At 42.5% G+C, this 19,870-nt stretch overlaps 1 protein-coding gene across 2 annotated transcripts in view; it reads left to right on the top strand.

Annotated features, from left to right (window-relative positions):
• Positions 1 to 19,870, top strand: part of LOC136690896 (activin receptor type-2A) — a 55,700-nt gene that overhangs the window by 28,867 nt on the left and 6,963 nt on the right. The window contains exons 3-8 of one of the 2 annotated variants that reach the window (XM_066662954.1): positions 6,508 to 6,715; positions 8,368 to 8,471; positions 13,407 to 13,561; positions 14,947 to 14,970; positions 18,886 to 19,029; positions 19,141 to 19,284. In XM_066662954.1, the coding sequence (XP_066519051.1) occupies positions 6,508 to 6,715; positions 8,368 to 8,471; positions 13,407 to 13,561; positions 14,947 to 14,970; positions 18,886 to 19,029; positions 19,141 to 19,284 (779 nt within the window). The remainder of the gene's footprint in view (positions 1 to 6,507; positions 6,716 to 8,367; positions 8,472 to 13,406; positions 13,562 to 14,946; positions 14,971 to 18,885; positions 19,030 to 19,140; positions 19,285 to 19,870) is intronic. The other variant, XM_066662955.1, reaches the window with a different exon arrangement.

Genomic DNA, 19,870 nt, shown 5'->3' with positions numbered 1-19,870 from the left:
CCAGGTCCATAGTGTCAGTGTCCGGACCTGGACCGCGGTGCTATTCGTGACCTCTGTGTATCAGTATGAATATGATATTGTCCATTGTTCATCATAATACCTCAATTATTATAAATAATTACAATTATATAAATCATTGTTGTTTAAATGTTATATTTCTTCTTCATTTTTCTGTTCTTGTTTTTGGTGTTGGAGCTGTTCTCAGTTCCCAGAACCTGACTGATACACCTCAGGGACCATGATGTACTCTGCAGTGGAGTATGGCGTACTGTGCAGACTATATATAATATATACAAGCATATGTCCCACTGCAGATTTCTGTTTATTATAACCGTACCTAACACCTTAAATTATAAGCCACACATCTCTGGTTTAAATAACTGTTTTCCGTCTTGCTCTCAGGCTGTTGACCTCAGCAGCCATAACTCAGTCTGTGAGAGCAACTGCACGTTTCCCCAGAGTGCAGTTTAAATGCGAAACATAATGTTGTTTGCCTCATCAGCTTTTCTTACAAGCTGCTTTTGGCTAACCGCTAACTGTGTGACCCAAAAACCATATGCTAGCTCCAGGCTCCAGTTTGATGGCAACTTGTGTGTCTTTATGAACAGTGCTTAAAGTGGTTTATGATCATGTTATTCCATGGGATTATTTTGGGTTTTGACATTTACATTGAAAGCGGGGAAGCAAAGTTCTCATAGTTGTGGCTGTTCTGAGGGTTGCCGGAGACTTGGTGTTTATGTTGGGGGTTTTGGAAAAGGAAGGAGCAGTGTATTTTAAGACATTGACTTGTGACTCGTGTAATTATTGGAATGTTATTGATTATTGCTTATGAATAGCCTGTGTTTGATGGTTATTGACCGCAAATGACATGGTGTAGCGCCAAAGATCAAGAAAACATGCAACTGAAGTAAAGACTAAACTATATACTTTAATAATTGGATTTCATTTGTACGCTCACTCAATTTTTAAGCCTCAACCTCTTCACCAAAACAACAGGATTTTTCCTTAACTTCAAGACAAAAAAACTAAATTAAAATCTCAAATACAACGTTGTTGTAAGTAATGAAAATGTAGGATGTTTTCTTGTGTTCACCCTGTTTATGATACGACTAGAGCATTGTATCAGGAAGAGGCTCAGGTGTACATCATGGGATAAATGTGCCATTGTTGTCCTGGATTTGACTTCTTTTTACATAACGTTACATCACAGTTTTTGTTTTTTGTTTTCCCCCTTTCAAGTTACAGTATGAACAAGTGGTCCATTCAAAAATGGCTAAACAGTACATACCACAACAGCACCACATCCATTCCAGCATTAGCTTTGAGGTTAGTGACACAGACAATAGGGCACCTACACATTAGACATGTTTCAGTGAGTGTGTCTGTTGACACTGGATCTCTGTTGTAAAGAAATCTTCCTGCCAGTTGCAGCTGTTCCTGACGCCTGGGCCATCTTTCTTCCGTAATCCAAATGTGTATTTGAATACATTTGGGTTAATTATGTTGTGCCTGTGCAGAGTTACGTGGTTCTTTGTGTATGCTACAATTTGTATAATTATTTTTGTGTGTCTAATCACTTCTTCAGAGAAATAAACGAATAATTGATAGACGTGAGGATTTTTCAACTCGAACAACAGGGTTTTCAGCACATTAACCCTGTCATAATTTTTTGATTGAACAATTTATATGGAAATGTACTTGGATTGTCAGCAGACCATATCCAGTTTAAAGGAATATGCATAATTGTAAAGCGTCCTTCGGTATGTGAAAGGCAGTGTACAAGTGTAAAATTATTATTTTGTATTTTTACAACTTTATTTGTAAGTTAAATCTTCAGTTTCTCTTTTGAAACCAAAATATTATTTACACATTTGAAACATCCGTCCCTGGAAAACAAGCCCATTGTGTTGTGGTATATTTTAAATGAAAGTCTATTGTTCATTTTTCTGTTCTATTGGTCTAACATGTAATATGTCAAAGCAGGTATCAACATGGGCTACACAAACTTACTGAATAAATTTACTATAAATTTCAGTCCACACACTCATTCAGCATGTGCAGCTGTTTTAAACGCTAAGCACCACTTAATGGACCTCCATGAATATTTCACATTATTTTAGTTACTGACAGATATAAGTATGAATTAAAATGAAAATAGCAGCTTAATTTGCTTTAAAACTGGCAATTTTATTAAATTGACGGAAAAACCCGAGCTCGCTACGGAAATTCTTGAACGCAGCCGTGACGTCACTGGTGGACAACAGCTGAACAACTCCGCGGTAAAACACCGTTATGACTGACTGTTATGACAGTATCTAGCTAAATAACCAACATTATTCATGACAATAGCCTAGCAATAAGCTAAACTCAAATGTAGAGGTACCGTTATTCTTGTAAATGTGATCGAAGTCGAACTCGAATTCATCCGACACTATAAACCTCCGTAATGCAGCTACGTAGCCGAGTATAATCTGAGCCACCGAGTTTAGCGAGTCAAGCTAACGTTAACTAACACCAACTAAAACAGGCGAAGTGAGTGTCCTTACCCTGTTTACCTCCATGTTACAGAGGCTCTTGAACACCTTTCGTTGGTGTCCTTACATGCCCATATTGTTGGAAAAGCGCCAGTGAAATGAGCTACAGATAACGGAGTGAGCGGATGGACCTTTCCAAAGTGCCTGTTTAAAGTTGACAAATTTAGTCCATTTTCTGGATATTTTGGGATCTTTGGGCCATTTGTTCACAGATGTCCCACTGTACATTGAATGATTGCAGCCAAAAACAACACACCTTTTCGTCATTTTACATTAAATTAAGTGCAGCTTCTAGAGTGTTGTCCACCATCTACGTCACAGGAACGACGCCTGTTAGAGTTTCTGAACACCGTAGGGGGGGGGGGGAGACCAACGGTCTTTTAAACCTTATTCCTTGAATTAGTAAGAAATAACATGTTTACTGACTATCAATAAACACAAGTTAGGAACTCAAATTCCACTGTATTTATTTGTTTGACACTTTCATAGAGCTGGTGCTTAGGCTTTAACAGCGACAGACCAAACACGGGAGGTATAAACAGACAGGTCGCATCTCCCCCTTTTAAGTATTCAAGTGTACTCACATGAAGTATGGATTTTTTTTTAAACAAACGTATTTTTTAAACATTGCTTTTACATCGACCCATCTACACACTACGAGGGAGAGTCAGAGTAGTGCTAACCACGTGTGTCTGCGCTTCTAGTTTTAAAATCTGACGACTAACAATAGACACACTGAGCATTGGTTGTGTTTATCTCCCAAATAAATGCTATGGGGTGTCAGTTCCACAAGAGCAGACTCTTTGACTTGGGAAGTGTTTTCCGAAGTCCTACTTATGTATCCCTGGAAACTTCAACACCTCTTACGCACCTATTTTCTGCAGCAGGCAATATAGCTTTTTATTTTAGTTAATGAAAATACCTGTAGGGAGAGGAAGGTGTGTGTGTGTGTGTTTGCAAAGGGGTTCATGATATTTCATTCAAATGTTTTACTGAATATTATGAAAGGGTGTGATTCAAGTGATCAGCTGAGGAACTGATTTATCACATTAGGCAGCAGCTTCAGTGACTGACTGTTAAAGTTTTACAAAAACTTGCACAAAAGGTCTCGTTGATTTTAAAAGCCCCAATCAAAGAAGCGTTTAGTGCAGGCTTCACACACAAGGCTATGTGTGATTTCCTATTGTTCACTCATGTCCATTTTATTGTCTGGCATTAAAATGAAAAAAATAGAACCACTCCACTCTCAGCTTCCCGTGAGTCAGAATGTGAGGATAATATCTAGGTTCACCTGGGGGTGTGGCCTGAGGATTTCAGGTACGATCAGGTTCATATGCAGGGGTTGTGCAACCATGTATAGGTGAATAAGGTGTGTGTGTGCATGTGTGTTTCTCAGGTGTGTCCTTTGGCGTGTTTATGCAGAGGTGGACTTGCTGTGTTCATGCTGTAGATTGATGGTGATGATGATGAAGCACCTCTCTTGTTTTTCTCATTTTGTGTTTGTTCAGCCCCGCGTTGACCCGGCCTGTTATTTATTCAGTCAAACGAACTGAGCCTATTCTCCTGTGTAATGACTGAGATGTGCCTTTGATGGGTGGGCAGGTGGGTGGGTGTGTTTGTGACAGAGTTGAGGTTTATGTTTTGAGTGATGATATTGTATTAACTCTGCGTTTGAATGAAAGAGAGAGCAAGGGAACACAGGTTTTTTTTAAATCCAGGATGAGGCCTGACCATGTTAATAATTGTTTGGTTTTTTTTGTGCACCAAAAATGTGTTTGCACATGGATGTGTGCAAGAGATGGAAGTAGAACTAGTGACAGTCAGGATCAGATGAAAGGAAAAGAGAACAAAAAGCAAGCAGGTGATTATTAGGTGAATTCCACTGACTTTATTCAAACGTCTACAGAATGAGATGGATGTGAAATGGTAAAGGCTCTTTAAATGGTCTTGATAGGAATTAGGGGCCATGGTGGGAATACAGAAATAAAGATGTTTTTTAAACTAATCCACAATAATCAGAGACTTCCCCAGAGTATGTTTCTACATATTTGATAATAATAAAAACAGTGGAAAATCTGCCCTTACCAAAATAATTTCTCAGAATGATCATGAAATGAGGTCGGCACAGTGGTGCAGCAGGTAGGTGTCGCAGTCACACAGCTCCAGGGACCTGGAGGTTGTGGGTTCGATTCCTGCTCCGGGTGACTGTCTGTGAGGAGTGTGGTGTGTTCTCCCTGTGTCTGCGTGGGTTTCCTCCGGGTGACTGTCTGTGAGGAGTGAGGTGTGTTCTCCCTGTGTCTGCGTGGGTTTCCTCCGGGTGACTGTCTGTGAGGAGTGTGGTGTGTTCTCCCTGTGTCTGTGTGGGTTTCCTCCGGGTGACTGTCTGTGAGGAGTGTGGTGTGTTCTCCTCGTGTCTGCGTGGGTTTCCTCCGGGTGACTGTCTGTGAGGAGTGTGGTGTGTTCTCCCTGTGTCTGCGTGGGTTTCCTCCGGGTGACTGTCTGTGAGGAGTGTGGTGTGTTCTCCCTGTGTCTGTGTGGGTTTCCTCCGGGTGACTGTCTGTGAGGAGTGTGGTGTGTTCTCCTCGTGTCTGCGTGGGTTTCCTCCGGGTGACTGTCTGTGAGGAGTGTGGTGTGTTCTCCCTGTGTCTGCGTGGGTTTCCTCCGGGTGACTGTCTGTGAGGAGTGTGGTGTGTTCTCCTCGTGTCTGCGTGGGTTTCCTCCGGGTGACTGTCTGTGAGGAGTGTGGTGTGTTCTCCCTGTGTCTGTGTGGGTTTCCTCCGGGTGACTGTCTGTGAGGAGTGTGGTGTGTTCTCCCTGTGTCTGCGTGGGTTTCCTCCGGGTGACTGTCTGTGAGGAGTGGTGACTGTCTGTGAGGAGTGTGGTGTGTTCTCCCTGTGTCTGTGTGGATTTCCTCCGGGTGCTCCGGTTTCCTCCCACGGTCCAAAAACACACGTTGGTAGGTGGATTGGCGACTCAAAAGTGTCCGTAGGTGTGAGTGAATGTGTGAGTGTGTGTGTTGCCCTGTGAAGGACTGGCGCCCCCTCCAGGGTGTATTCCCGCCTTGCGCCCAATGATTCGTGGTAGGCTCTGGACCCACCGCGACCCTGAACTGGATAAGGGTTACAGATAATAAATGAATGTTCATGAAATAATGTCATGTTTAGGCAGAATATTCATAACTATCTATATTTTGCTTTCAAATATTTAATGCCGAAGTATTGTAACGTTCTCATATGTCGCATTTACGTTGTATCAGTTCTTAAATCCTCTGAGATTAATTAAGTGTATGTTCCTTTAATTGTGTGTCTGTATGTCCATCAATGCATGAACTTGTTTAAATCATTGACTTATTTAAACAGGTTCAGGAGTCATTTGCCTTAGAGCTGCTTTTAAATAAGCAGGGCAATTTAAATAGTCATTGGACTTGGATGTGTTGCCAAATATTAGTAATCTCTACGTTGAATTTTAAAGATATTGCTATAATTGGTTATGATTATTATGAATATTAAGTGTCTAAGATACTGATTTGATTCTCTCTCTCTCTCTCTCTCTCTCTCTCTTCCAATCATTGTACTTTACCCTCTTCTCTGCTACACTAGTTCTCGGCCCAGAGCCAGGTGTGTGTGGGTGTGTGTCAGAGTAACTGATTGAAAGAAAGCCATGAGAGTCACATTTGGTCCTGTAGGAGTTTAAGGTGGAGCTGGCATGTGAAAGTATAGCAGAGGAGAATGGAAAAACAAAGCTTATAGGAAATATCTCACCACCAGCAAAATATGGACCATGCAATGTGGATAAATTGCAGTTGTATCACTGCATATAGAGTGTATTATGCCCTTGTATTCGTTTGACCAGTTTGTGTTAGGTCCCACAGTTCTACTGATTCATCCACACGCTTAATATTCTGGTCAAGAAGTTACAACCTAAACTGAAACAGTATGTTTTCTTGACATGTCTTCGTCTTTCTCTCTTTCAGGAGCAATCCTGGGCCGCTCAGAAACGCAGGAGTGTGTGTTCTACAACACAAGCTGGGAAAAAGACCGAACAAACCGAAGTGGAATCGAGCAGTGCTCTGGGGAGAAAGATAAACGAAGACATTGTTTCTCTACTTGGAAGAACAATTCAGGAACCATAGAGATAGTGAAACAGGGCTGTTGGCTTGACGATGTCAACTGCTATGACAGGTATACCACTAAATAAACTGTAGGGCTGTTCTGATGGCATGGGATCTTAGCTGTACCACATTTCAAGGGTCAACTGTGATCTATGACACACTCCATACGTTGGCAGTTAGTAAAGTATTGTCAGTAACGGGTGTAATATTGATAACTTTTAAAAGCAGGAACTGGCCGACGTGTACTGATTAGATCTGGCAGCTGACTGTGGTGAAGTAGTCATTTAAAAGACATTTAGCTTGTTTCTGTCTCCTTTAACTGATAAAAACAGTGCGTGTTAAATGTTTAAACAATCTGTATAGTCAATTAGATTTGATTATCTCACAGCGGAACAACTTTTATTTAGTGAGCGTAAGACGTTCTTAGTGTTTTGTGATGTTATACCTCACCACTAAGATCATGGTGTACTCTGGTAGTAAAGCGTTTTTACGCACCTTCTTACACTGGACGATAATCTCCTTTGGATGTTCCCACACTAGATAGAAACCACAGTGTTTGTTTTTTAATGAGTAACAGCCTGGAATGGTGTTCCGATTTTTTTTTTTTTAAGTGTCTCTCAGTGGTGGTTAATTTGTCTTAAAAGTTAATGTAGGAATTTGTGGCCTGAGCAAATGCCAGGCAAAGTGAGTAATGCATGTGTGGTGTTTTCTTTTGTTGTTGTTAAATGGCATTAGTTGGAAAGTTCATAGTGTAAAATGCAAATAAAGCAGAACAAGTAATTAGTCGATCTGACCTATATTTAAAAGGAAACGGATTTAAATATTTCAGTTCATATTTTCACTCATTCTGATACCGATTCCTGCTCCAGAAAAGTTGGGTCAGCGTTGATTTAAGAGTAGGGGTGTTATTTCAGTAGTTAATTGGAAAGTAGGAACAGTTTTTAAACAGGTGGTTCAGTGTTTGAGTACAAAAGGAGCATCAAGTCGAGGCTTAGTTCTTTACTGGCAAACATGGGGCAAGGCTTGCTACTTTGCCAGAAAATGAGTCAGTGAGAAATCCAACTGTTTTAAAAACAACATTCAATCAACAAAGCATTGCAAAGAGTTTAGGTATTTAACCCTTTGTGGTGTGTGACGTTCGATTTATGGAACCCAGAATAGTCTCCGTGTTAAGATTTGAGTTCATCTCAAGCGTAATGGAAATGTTGAGTTATGATAGTTTCGTATTGTTTAGGGGAAGAATAGACGTGCTGTCCGAGCCGAAGTGTAGGTCTAAGGAAAGTATGGAACACACAGCAGGCATTGAATTTGTAATGACGTGAGTTTTAGGTAAAGCGTGATTGTTTACTAAGCAGTGCTTTTTTCCTCTCTGTTGTGTCTTATAAGCCTTTCACATGCTGTATGAATTTTCCTAAGTTTTAGACTATTCTCCTGACTAGCTATGGCTTTTGCAAAGTACTGTATATCACATATGCATCAATACATATTGATGTTATTAGTGGTAGTATCACTTATGCTTTATAGCACTTTAATAGCCGTTTTTGCATTAAGTCTCACCTTTGCAAAATTCACTGATAGCTGCAAATCTCATGGACGTGAATGGAAATTCACTTTAAGAATTTAAAAAGCCTTTAAAGGGTAAATGCCACTGAAATGCATACACACATACTCTGTACTGTCACTCACTTTGTTGGGGTTTGTTTTTTCTGTTTCTGTCTGCAGCAGCGAGTGTGTGGAGAGGAAGGACAGCCCTGATGTCTTCTTCTGTTGTTGTGAGGGAAACATGTGCAATGAGAGGATTTACTACAGCCCGCTCAGAGTTCAGAGTGAGTAACACGCACAAACACACTCGCAACAGGTTGTCATTGTGAGGTATAAACTCCCTATTCACACATTGGTACGATGTCCTGCCTTGCTCTTGTTCATTCATTCATTATCTGTAACCACTTATCCAGTTCAGGGTCGCGGTGGGGTTCAGAGCCTACCTGGAATTATTGGGCACAAGGCGGGAATACACCCTGGAGGGGGCGCCAGTCCTTCACAGGGCAACACACACACATTCACTCACACACTTACACCTACGGACACTTTTGAATCGCCAATCCACCTACCAACGTGTGTTTTTGGACCCTGGGAGGAAACCCACGCGGACACAGGGAAAACACACCACACTCCTCACAGACAGTCACCCGGAGGAAACCTACGCAGACACAGGGAGAACACACCACACTCCTCACAGACAGTCACCCGGAGCGGGAATCGAACCCACAACCTCCAGGCCCCTGGAGCTGTGTGACTGCGACACCTACCTGCTGCGCCACTGTGCCGCCTTGCTCCTGTTTCCGATTAAGTTTATTTTTTTCTGCTATGACAAATATGGCAAGAAAGCCTTCATTTCTCCAGTAATCCAGAGTCATATCCTTAGCAGGTTCAACTGTAGGAGTCCGACGTCATAGTGGCACAGTCAATGTGCATAAAGAGGCTTTTTACAGTTCAGAGATGGTGTTTCATATTGTACAGCTTTAGACACTGAGAGAGGACGCTGCCAGGAGGTCAGCATTCACAGAGCTTAATTAGGACTTGTGTATGACCACAGTTGAATGATAATGTAAAGATAATAGATTCATTCCATGATTTCGGATATTTATATTTCATTAATGTGAAAAGCCACTTTTGCTCAAAGTGCCATTGAACAGAAGTGGCTTTTCACGTTAGTGGAATGTAATATCCAACATTGTGGACTGAATTTATTATCTTTGCATCATCATACAACTGTTGCCAATCAAATTTCAGAACCGTCTTTTAATTAGGTGTTTCTTTTTATCTTTTTAAGTCTTTTGTATTTGATGTTTTGATGGATTTATGTCTTCATTATGAGTATTTAATTTAACTGTCCATTGCAAATTAATTTCCATTCTTAATATAAAAAAGATCTAAAATTACACAGCACTACGTTTACATTAGAATTGCTTTATATGCGTATCTGCAATTATGTTGTACTGTTGTACGTTATATAATTGAGTGCACGGTCTCCTACTAGGCATCACAAAAGGCCCACGTCGTAAGGAAGTGCTGCTTTGAGATCAGCTTTCCTCCGTAATGTTACCCAGTTCCTCATGAGGTAAAAAGAGAGCTCTGCTTGTGGAACAGCAATTGTAACAGCTCTAAAGACCGAACATCAGGAGAGCAGTTAGATCAGAGAGTGTGTGTAATTCCACTTATTTAGCAGAGAGAGCTGCGGGACACAGCAGGTGCAACGTTAGCTGGCTGAACACACTACACGTGTGTGGTGGTGAGATAAGGCTTTTCTGGCGTGTGCTGTCGAGCAGGTGGCATGTAGTGTGCCACGTCTGGCGTGTGCAAGGTTTTTGGTGGCACGTTAGGAAGTGTGAGGTGGGGATTTGCTGAAGCTAATCTCACTCTCTGACCTGCCGTTTATTCGGCCAGAGAATATGGGAAGGCTGCCATGAAGAAGGGAGGTCCTATCCCAGTGCTCCCCCATTGCCATTCAGAACAGAAGCTTTGTCCCAACACTCATTCACTTAAGGGCGTCTGGTTAGTTATGTAGTTTGGTTAGATTCACATCACAGAAAATCATCCAAATACAATGAGGTAGAAAGGTAGGATAAAATACTTCCTAAAATTATTATACAATGAACATGACATGACATCTAATATCCTCCGCAAGAGAGAACTATCAGCAAACGCTGTAAATTCTAGGGCTGACCCTGAATATTCATATAATCGGATATTCGTTTGTTGGGTAGGGATTCGGTTTAGAATTTTCATAAGATTCGGATGTTCATTCCACTCTACATGTCCGGATGTCAACTCTACATGTATTCAGCCTTGTCAACATAAGTCTTGAAGTCTAATATAGTCTAACACACTACAGCAACGAAGGATGGTAAAGCTACAGTTCATTTTGTCTACTTTACTCCTCAAATTAGAACACCTCCACAAAGCTCTGGTTTATTCGTGTACACTCTGTGCCCTTAGTGGCACTGCGTATGCATGAGTTAACGAATGACTCAGCGAGTGGAGCAATGCTGGGAACCTCAGTGCAGCCTTAATTTTAAAGCGTTTGCTAAGCACTGATTTTCTGAACAATAGGGCTGGCTCCAAGTATTCGGGTATTCAGATATTTGTTCGTTGAGTAGGTATACGGTTTCTAATTTTGAGATTCGGTATTCAGTTTTTTTGATAAAAGTGGTTATCGATAAAGGCAACGCTCCACCCAATCCACATTCAGGCTCCAGCAGTAAACACAGTGCTCTCCCTGCTCCACCCATGTTCAAGCTCATCAACATAAATGAAGCCTAAAACACACTTACAATGAAGCAAGGCAACACCACAGTTAATTTGGTCAGTTTTGTGGCTGGTTAAATTGCGTATACTCCGTGCCCTTTTTAGCGAGCTAGTTAGCAGGCTAGGGAGCATAGGTAGCGAGCGATGCCGCACTTTGAGCCACTGCACAGCCTGGAGAGAGGGGTATTAAAGTAGGGGTCGGAAGCAGATTTTGTTAATGACAACAATATACACCACCCCACTCTCCAAGTATTCGAATATCCGCCGAATATCCCGGCCGATGTTCCGAAGCCGTTAAAACAGTATGCAGGACAGCCCTGGTAAATTCCAATTTAAAAATAACCAAATTTAACCCATAAGAGCCCACACTTAGTTCATCAAAAAGTCAAATTATGAGGAAAATAAAACACCAAATAATGACGTGGAACACTTTTTTTCACATTTCATGCCACATTCTGTAATTATTCATGCGCTAAAATCCCAATGTAACATCACAACATCACAACAACCATTTCGTAGCGTAGAACGGGTCGTATACAACACAGGACAGGTTAGTAAAGCTAAATGGTTAAAACGGTTCGAACTTGGTTTTAGAAACAAAAATATGCTTTTAAAATAAACTTCTTATGGCCTCTATGTACTCTCCAAGCACACCATCATTCTGTAAACGAGGTCACACACACACACACACATTCACAAACTGTCATTTGACTGCATCCAGGATGTTCAGTAAATGTCATCGTGATTTAAAGTGAAGAACGAAAGTGTGTAGGAAACTTTCCAGACCTTACAAAAGGTTTGTGTCAAATATATCCCCATGGGTTCTTGTCTGTTAATTATTATTTAAAGTCATATTCCACCTTAAATGTTTTTCTAGAGCACAACTGTTCAATCAATCGATTGTTGGACAACGTTTTTCGAATAGAAGAGTAAATTAGGACAGTCCGTTATATGCAAATTAACTTTTTCTTATTTTAGTCCCATGTGTCTAACCTGGAAATAGAACATGTCCGTGTTGCTGCTTGGGACGTTGTATTTTTAGATGAAGTTATTGAACATTATATCTCAGGATAATTGACATGAACAGTTATTATAAATCACTTTAATATCCAGTGTTCATCCATGGAATAGTTTTACAGTAGTTTTCACCAAGGTCAAAGGTGAATTGATGACTTAATTGTGCTTTAAATGATACTGAAATGCTAATATCCCATACTTACGCTAGTCTCTACTCTGAGCTCTCACCAATTGCCTTACAATTTACTACATTCACACCAGTCCCACCCCAGTGATCACGCCCTCTCTTCTATCACACTCCATCACACTCACACTCCCTCCTTCTATCCTCATTTTTTACAGTACAGTCAAATCACTGATTTAATTACCACTTCTATTTATAACAAATACACTGAAAAAAATCAGTGCTATCAGCACTCCCAGCTCCACACAACAGCTGTGCTGTTTAGGTAATGCATATCAATGCAACCTGATTTGCAAATGGGCAAATGTACACTTTTTTTTTTTTTTTAAACACACAGCGCAGGGCGTTGCAATTTTTATCCACTTACATTTGGATGTGGTTTTGAACCTTTTTGCTGTAGACTTTGAAGTATGAAAGAAATGCTTACCTTTATGTATACTATATAATAATAATAAAGTAAATAGAACAAAAATAACAGTGTTTGATGTTTATGATGGCATGTTTTGTTTAGTGTAGTGCACAGCTGAGTATAACACTGCCGACCAGGGTTCGTTCATTCATTTATTCATTATCTGTAACCCTTATCCAGTTCAGGGTCACGGTGGGACCAGAGCCTACCTGGAATCATTGGGCGCAAGGCGGGAATACACCCTGGAGGGGGCGCCAGTCCTTCACAGGACAACACAGACACACACACACACATTCACTCACACCTACGGACACCGTTGAGTCGCCAATCCACCTACCAACGTGTGTTTTTAGACTGTGGGAGGAAACCGGAGCACCCGGAGGAAACCAACGTAGACACAGGGAGAACACACCACACTCCTCACAGACGTCACCCGGAGCGGCAATCGAACCCACAACCTCCAGGCACCTGGAGCTGTGTGACTGCGACACTACCTGCTGCGGCACCGTGCCGCCCCTGACCAGGGTTCAGTTACAAAAATAAAAGTCCTTGGGCAAGACTCCTAACACTACCTACCTGTGTAACATGATTAGAATGGTAAATCATGATAGATAAAACACTAATGATAAGTACGGTAAATGTTATGATGCTAATGCTGTTGCTTATTGATGCCCATAAGCTTCCATTGCTTGTTAGCTACGTTTTTTTTTTTTTAGCTCTAGTCTCAAACTAAAGAAGCAAAGTTTTGACGATCAGCTACATTTCAGATAAGAAGACGGAATGTACATTTGTAGGGTTATTTGACAATTACTATAAAATCTATTTCTCTCTTTTGTTTTACAGCCACGTCAAATCCATACCCACCAAAACCAGACTTATTCTACACACTGCTCTACTCTCTGGTGCCAATCATGGGCATTGCGGCCATCCTGCTGTTCTCCTTCTGGATGTATCGTCACCATAAGCTGGCATACCCACCTGTGCTTGTGCCCACACAGGTAATCTATTTTTATATATACATATACGCACCTGCCCGTGAAAGCAGTGGGTAATAGTGCCATGGAAATACAGATATATTTGTAGTTCCATGATAAACACCATTTATGACAGTGTCGTACCGTTTAATATTTCTGTGGCATGATTAAAGTAAATTACTCAATTAAAAGAATAATTTAAAATGCATTGGTTTATTAAATAACTTGCATTGTGCATGATGAGCGGGGCATCTTCGTGTTCAAGATCTCCACAAACAGTTTAGCTGATAGCTAATAGGCTATATTTCGATAATTCATTTAAAACTGAAACTGATTGTTGAATTGTGAAATGGCAGCATACAAATAGGAAAATGTTTTAAAGCAGATTTGTTCTAAGAATTAGAATTAGAATTGCTTTATTGGCCACTATGTTTGCACACAGGAATTTGTTCTCCGCATTTAACCCAATCTGTGCAGTGAAACACACATTTACACACACTAGTGAACACTAGGGGGCAGTGAGCACACATGCCCAGAGCGGTGGGGAGCAGTTGGGGGTTATATGCCTTGCTTAAGGGCATTTCAGTCATGACCTACCAGCTCTGGGGATCGAACTTCCGGTTACACGCCCAGTTCCCTAACCACCAATAACTCGATTAGTGATTGCTCTAGGTTTAAGTGACTTATTTCTTAACTGAATTGAATTGAGAAAGAGGGAGACAAAGAGAAAAAACTGTGTTGTTCTTGTCAAGTCAAGTGTGCTAGAGGCTCTGCTGCTTATGTGAGGAGAGATTATTGCAAGTTATAGTTACTGAACACACACACAGCGCTTAAGGTGATGGAAGGCCCAGAACACACACATGAATAATGCAACATGTCTGACAAGCTATAAAAAGCTGTGTGTGTGAGCGAGTGAGAGTGAGAGAGAGTGCGATTAAACTCTGTATGAGGTTGTTAAATCAATAATGTAGATTTGCTCTTCGCTGGATCTGATTGGCTGACGCAGATCTTTAGCTCATGACCGAGTGTGTTTCTACATGGAAGAGCACAGACCACCTTTCATTTTAGTTGTGGTCCTTCTCACTGTTTATTTCTTTATTTCTTCTGTCTGTCATTTTCGATTTGTCATTCTGCTTTTTAGTTTTTGTCTTTTTTTTCTTTGTCGTTCTGCCTCTGTCCATCTACATTTATTTGTTTTTCCATTTTCGTTCGTCTGATCTTCGTGTGTCTCTTTCTTTCTCTCCATTTGTCGTCTTTTTTTTTTGGTTCTTTCACGTGTCCTCGTTGCTTTTAAAGCACTGGATTAACCGAGGAGGGGATAAAGCCCCTTTTACTCTTCTCCATTCTTCATCCTCCTTTTCGCTGCACTGGAGGCAGTAATACTTTTGCCTTTTCTTCTCTTTCGCTAGCACGCCTTTCATATAATGATAGAGGTAAGAAAAGTTTAACTCATTAAGTCACTTAAGTTCTCGATCCTTCTTTAGTTTTCGGTGTCATTTTGGTCACTAATGTTGCGTCATTTGCTGAGCCGCTCCTTATTTATTTATTTAATTTTACTGTCGCCTGTGTATTGTCAGATCCTTTTTGATTTGCATGGATGAATGCTACCTTTTTCCAGATCTGTGTGTGTGTGTTGTCCAGAGGTGCATGAATGTTTTTTCGAGAAGGACGCTGTCTGCATTGTTCTGTACTGTTTGGTAGAGGTCTGCACAGGCATGAAATTGAACGTTTAAAACCCAATCACAACCCAAACCCATTCCCATGCACAATGTGTTTGATTTGATTAAAAGAAATCAGAATGCTGCAATGAGCTGGAATTTAACACACACCTGTAATACACTAACAGCCCTTGGTGTCAGTATTATTTTTGGGGAAACTTCAGCGATATAAATTTTCATTCATTCATTCATTCATTCATTATCTGTAACCCTTATCCAGTTCAGGGTCGCGGTGGGTCCAGAGCCTACCTGGAATCATTGGGCGCAAGGCGGGAATACACCCTGGAGGGGGCGCCAGTCCTTCACAGGGCAACACAGACACACTCACACCTACGGACACTTTTGAGTCGCCAATCCACCTACTAACGTGTGTTTTTGGACTGTGGGAGGAAACCCACGCAGACACAGGGAGAACACACCACACTCCTCACAGACAGTCACCCGGAGGAAACCCACGTAGACACAGGGAGAACACACCACACTCCTCACAGACAGTCACCCGGAGGAAACCCACGCGGACACGGGGAGAACACACCACACTCCTCACAGACAGTCACCCGGAGGAAACCCACACAGACACAGGGAGAACACACCACACTCCTCACAGACAGTCACCCGGAGGAAACCCACGCAGACACAGGGAGAACACACCACACTCCTCACAGACAGTCACCCGGAGGAAACCCACGCGGACACGGGGAGAACACACCACACTCCTCACAGACAGTCACCCGGAGGAAACCCACGCGGACACGGGGAGAACACACCACACTCCTCACAGACAGTCACCCGGAGGAAACCCACGCGGACACGGGGAGAACACACCACACTCCTCACAGACAGTCACCTGGAGGAAACCCACGCGGACACGGGGAGAACACACCACACTCCTCACAGACAGTCACCTGGAGGAAACCCACGCGGACACGGGGAGAACACACCACACTCCTCACAGACAGTCACCTGGAGGAAACCCACGCGGACACGGGGAGAACACACCACACTCCTCACAGACAGTCACCTGGAGGAAACCCACGCGGACACGGGGAGAACACACCACACTCCTCACAGACAGTCACCTGGAGGAAACCCACGCAGACACGGGGAGAACACACCACACTCCTCACAGACAGTCACCTGGAGGAAACCCACGCAGACACGGGGAGAACACACCACACTCCTCACAGACAGTCACCTGGAGGAAACCCACGCAGACACAGGGAGAACACAACACACTCCTCACAGACAGTCACCTGGAGGAAACCCACGCAGACACAGGGAGAACACACCACACTCCTCACAGACAGTCACCTGGAGGAAACCCACGCAGACACAGGGAGAACACACCACACTCCTCACAGACAGTCACCCGGAGGAAACCCACGCAGACACAGGGAGAACACACCACACTCCTCACAGACAGTCACCCGGAGGAAACCCACGCAGACACAGGGAGAACACACCACACTCCTCACAGACAGTCACCCGGAGGAAACCCACGCAGACACAGAGAGAACACACCACACTCCTCACAGACAGTCACCTGGAGGAAACCCACGCAGACACAGGGAGAACACACCACACTCCTCACAGACAGTCACCCGGAGGAAACCCACGCAGACACAGGGAGAACACACCACACTCCTCACAGACAGTCACCCGGAGGAAACCCACGCAGACACAGGGAGAACACACCACACTCCTCACAGACAGTCACCCGGAGGAAACCCACGCAGACACAGGGAGAACACACCACACTCCTCACAGACAGTCACCCGGAGGAAACCCACGCAGACACAGGGAGAACACACCACACTCCTCACAGACAGTCACCCGGAGCAGGAATCGAACCCACAACCTCCAGGTCCCTGGAGCTGTGTGACTGCGACACCTACCTGCTGCACCATCGTGCCGCCCAGTATAAATTTGCAAGACATTATAACTTGTCACTTTTGTTGCAGCTTTTACTGCAGCACCCATGTCCTATGCCTTTAAAGGCAAGCTCTCTATTGAGGAGAATCATTCTGTCATCGGTGTTTAAATTCAGAATCGCCACATCTTTTTAAGGTGGAACAATGTCTTGAGGGGAAGAGAAACAAGTGTTATTTGTATGTGTCTGACGTGTAACTTGTCTGTACGTTTATATTTACTGTTGAACCCACCTATGGAGCAGGAATAAAACAATATCCTCATCTCGTTTCATGCTTTTCAACGTTTGGAGGTCCGTTCATTGTCTAAAATCCTCCAAATGCCGACCCTATTGTGCTTTTATCCATTCACACACGCCGGCACTTCGTAAACATATTAGACCTGTTCGAGCACGTACACAGACTGGAGAGCACGTTTCTTAAAACGTAGTGAAACTTCAGCTGAGTGGACTGTTGTGATTGCTATTTAAGGTACAGTGTAAACTACAGACTGACCATTTTAAGTCCTTTTGCTGTGTTTGTCATAAAGTTTAGACCTGCTAGGTCATACAGGTTTAAGTAGGGATTACATTTGTCTAAACTCTGCCTAGAAACTTAACTAAACACTTGTGATCCCTGTGCTTTTCTTACGTTTTCAGTTTTCTTTTGCCACTTTTTATTTTCCAGACTAGCAAACCCATATCAGGAGAAACCGGTGATGTACCGACAGCTGTGCTGTGTGTATTATGCCAGTCTTGGCTCTTTTCTGTGAATTCTGTATCAAAAAGGTTTCCCATTCCTGTATGAATTCTCCATCATAGAGCATTTCACACTGTACATTACAGAAATCTGTGTGTTCCTGTATGAATTTAATATCATAGAAGCGCTCTCCTGCATGATTTTGATATTGTACAGATGTTTGGGAGTCTGTTTGAACTCTGTCTTAAAGGCCTTGGTGCTCCTATAGGTGGTTCTTTGAGAGGGCTCAGGGAAACTCAGGGCTTCTGGGTTTAAAACATTGTAAGATCCACTGTCAACTCTCAGCATCTCTTTAATAATTAAGAGCAGAGAAAAAGTCAAAACGTGGGCACGTGTCTGTGTGTTTACCACCCGTGTGACCCCGACCGATGTCAAACCGTCTCGGCCCACACCTCGTTCTTGTTCCAGTCCTCTTTCTGTTCACTTCATGCCTTTCGTTCTCAGGAGAGAAGCCTCTCCCCTTGTTCTTTTCCCTGAACCGTGATGAGTAAAGGGTAGTGGAGCACAGTGAGATGACTGAGCAGGGGGAAAAGCTGAATACTCAAGCACAGCAGAAAAGCTGTGCAAAGATAACAGCTCACTACGAGGCTGTTGCTTCACCTCCCAACATCTGCTGCTGTTGCACTGAGCAGAAAGTTACAGCTCATGATACAGCCCAGCGTAACAAGCAGTGATAATCCAGTCATTTCACATGTGACCACAATCACAATCTATTTCAATGTGATATCAATATATGATCATTTTTAAGGTGGAACACTAGTAATTCAGTCACAAGAAGTAAACACAAACACACGCTTTTTGAATGCTTTTCCAAGTGAAATACCGTGTGTACCGCACTTTAGAGGGTCTCCAGCATTGTGTGATGGAATGAAAGAGCAGTGTGGTGATTGGTGAAGACCTGAACCCTGTGTGCTAATTGGTGGAGACATCCGTTTTTAATGATTGGTTGCTGGTCTTTCTGCAGGACCCTGGGCCGACTCCACCTTCTCCCCTCCTAGGCCAGAAGCCTCTGCAGTTGCTTGAGGTTAAAGCCAGGGGTCGCTTTGGCTGTGTGTGGAAGGGACAGCTGCTCAATGAACACGTGGCTGTGAAAATCTTTCCCGTACAGGTAACACGTGGTACAGGGCTCTGTGTGTGTGGTGTTAGCTCATGAATTTTTAAAAGGAGTGTTCAGCATTGGTTCATATCTCTGAACGTCTGTGTGTGTTTTCTTTCGCAGAATAAGCAGTCTTGGCAAAACGAGTATGAGATTTACAGTCTAAGTGGGATGAAACATGAGAACATTCTCCACTTCATTGGAGCTGAGAAGAGAGGAAACAGCATGGACATTGAGCTGTGGCTTATTACAGCTTACCATGAGAAGGTCAACACACACTCTCTCTCTCTCTCTCACACACACACACGGGGACAGGCTTGTAATATTAACGTATTACGCTTTAAAAGAAGCTTGTAGGGATCTGTTCAGTACCTTCAAAGTTCAGTCATAGATACTGGTTTAATTTTCTGTTTCCTTCAATCCATCTGTAGTCACCAATCACCTGCAGCTTTTCTGATTTGCAAATTTCAACTGATTTGTTAGCAACAGCTTCACAGCTGCATCTCCTTCAGACCCATGCTTTTGAATTGTATTTGATCCTATAGCAACTATGAGAAATACAAACGGGGATTTCTTACAGAGCTCCTCAGAGATTACTGTAAACTCACATATAAATGTACATTCACTTAAAGGTGATAAAAGCACATAAACAACATATACGCAGGAAACATACGGTCCATCACAGACCACTGCTATAAGTATAGGTGTATATTTATAATGTCTCGACATTTTTAGGTCATTTTATTTAACCGTTGTATAGATATTTGTAACTTATTTTGCTGTCATTCACTTTAGACTCGCATCTGACCCCTGGTGGCCACAATTTTTACGCAAATGATCAATCAACATGAGG

Source organism: Hoplias malabaricus, chromosome 3, assembly GCF_029633855.1.
Source record: "Hoplias malabaricus isolate fHopMal1 chromosome 3, fHopMal1.hap1, whole genome shotgun sequence".
Classification (NCBI taxonomy): domain Eukaryota; kingdom Metazoa; phylum Chordata; class Actinopteri; order Characiformes; family Erythrinidae; genus Hoplias; species Hoplias malabaricus.
Note: the sequence above shows the minus strand (reverse complement) of the source record. Positions and strands in the feature narration are given on the sequence as shown.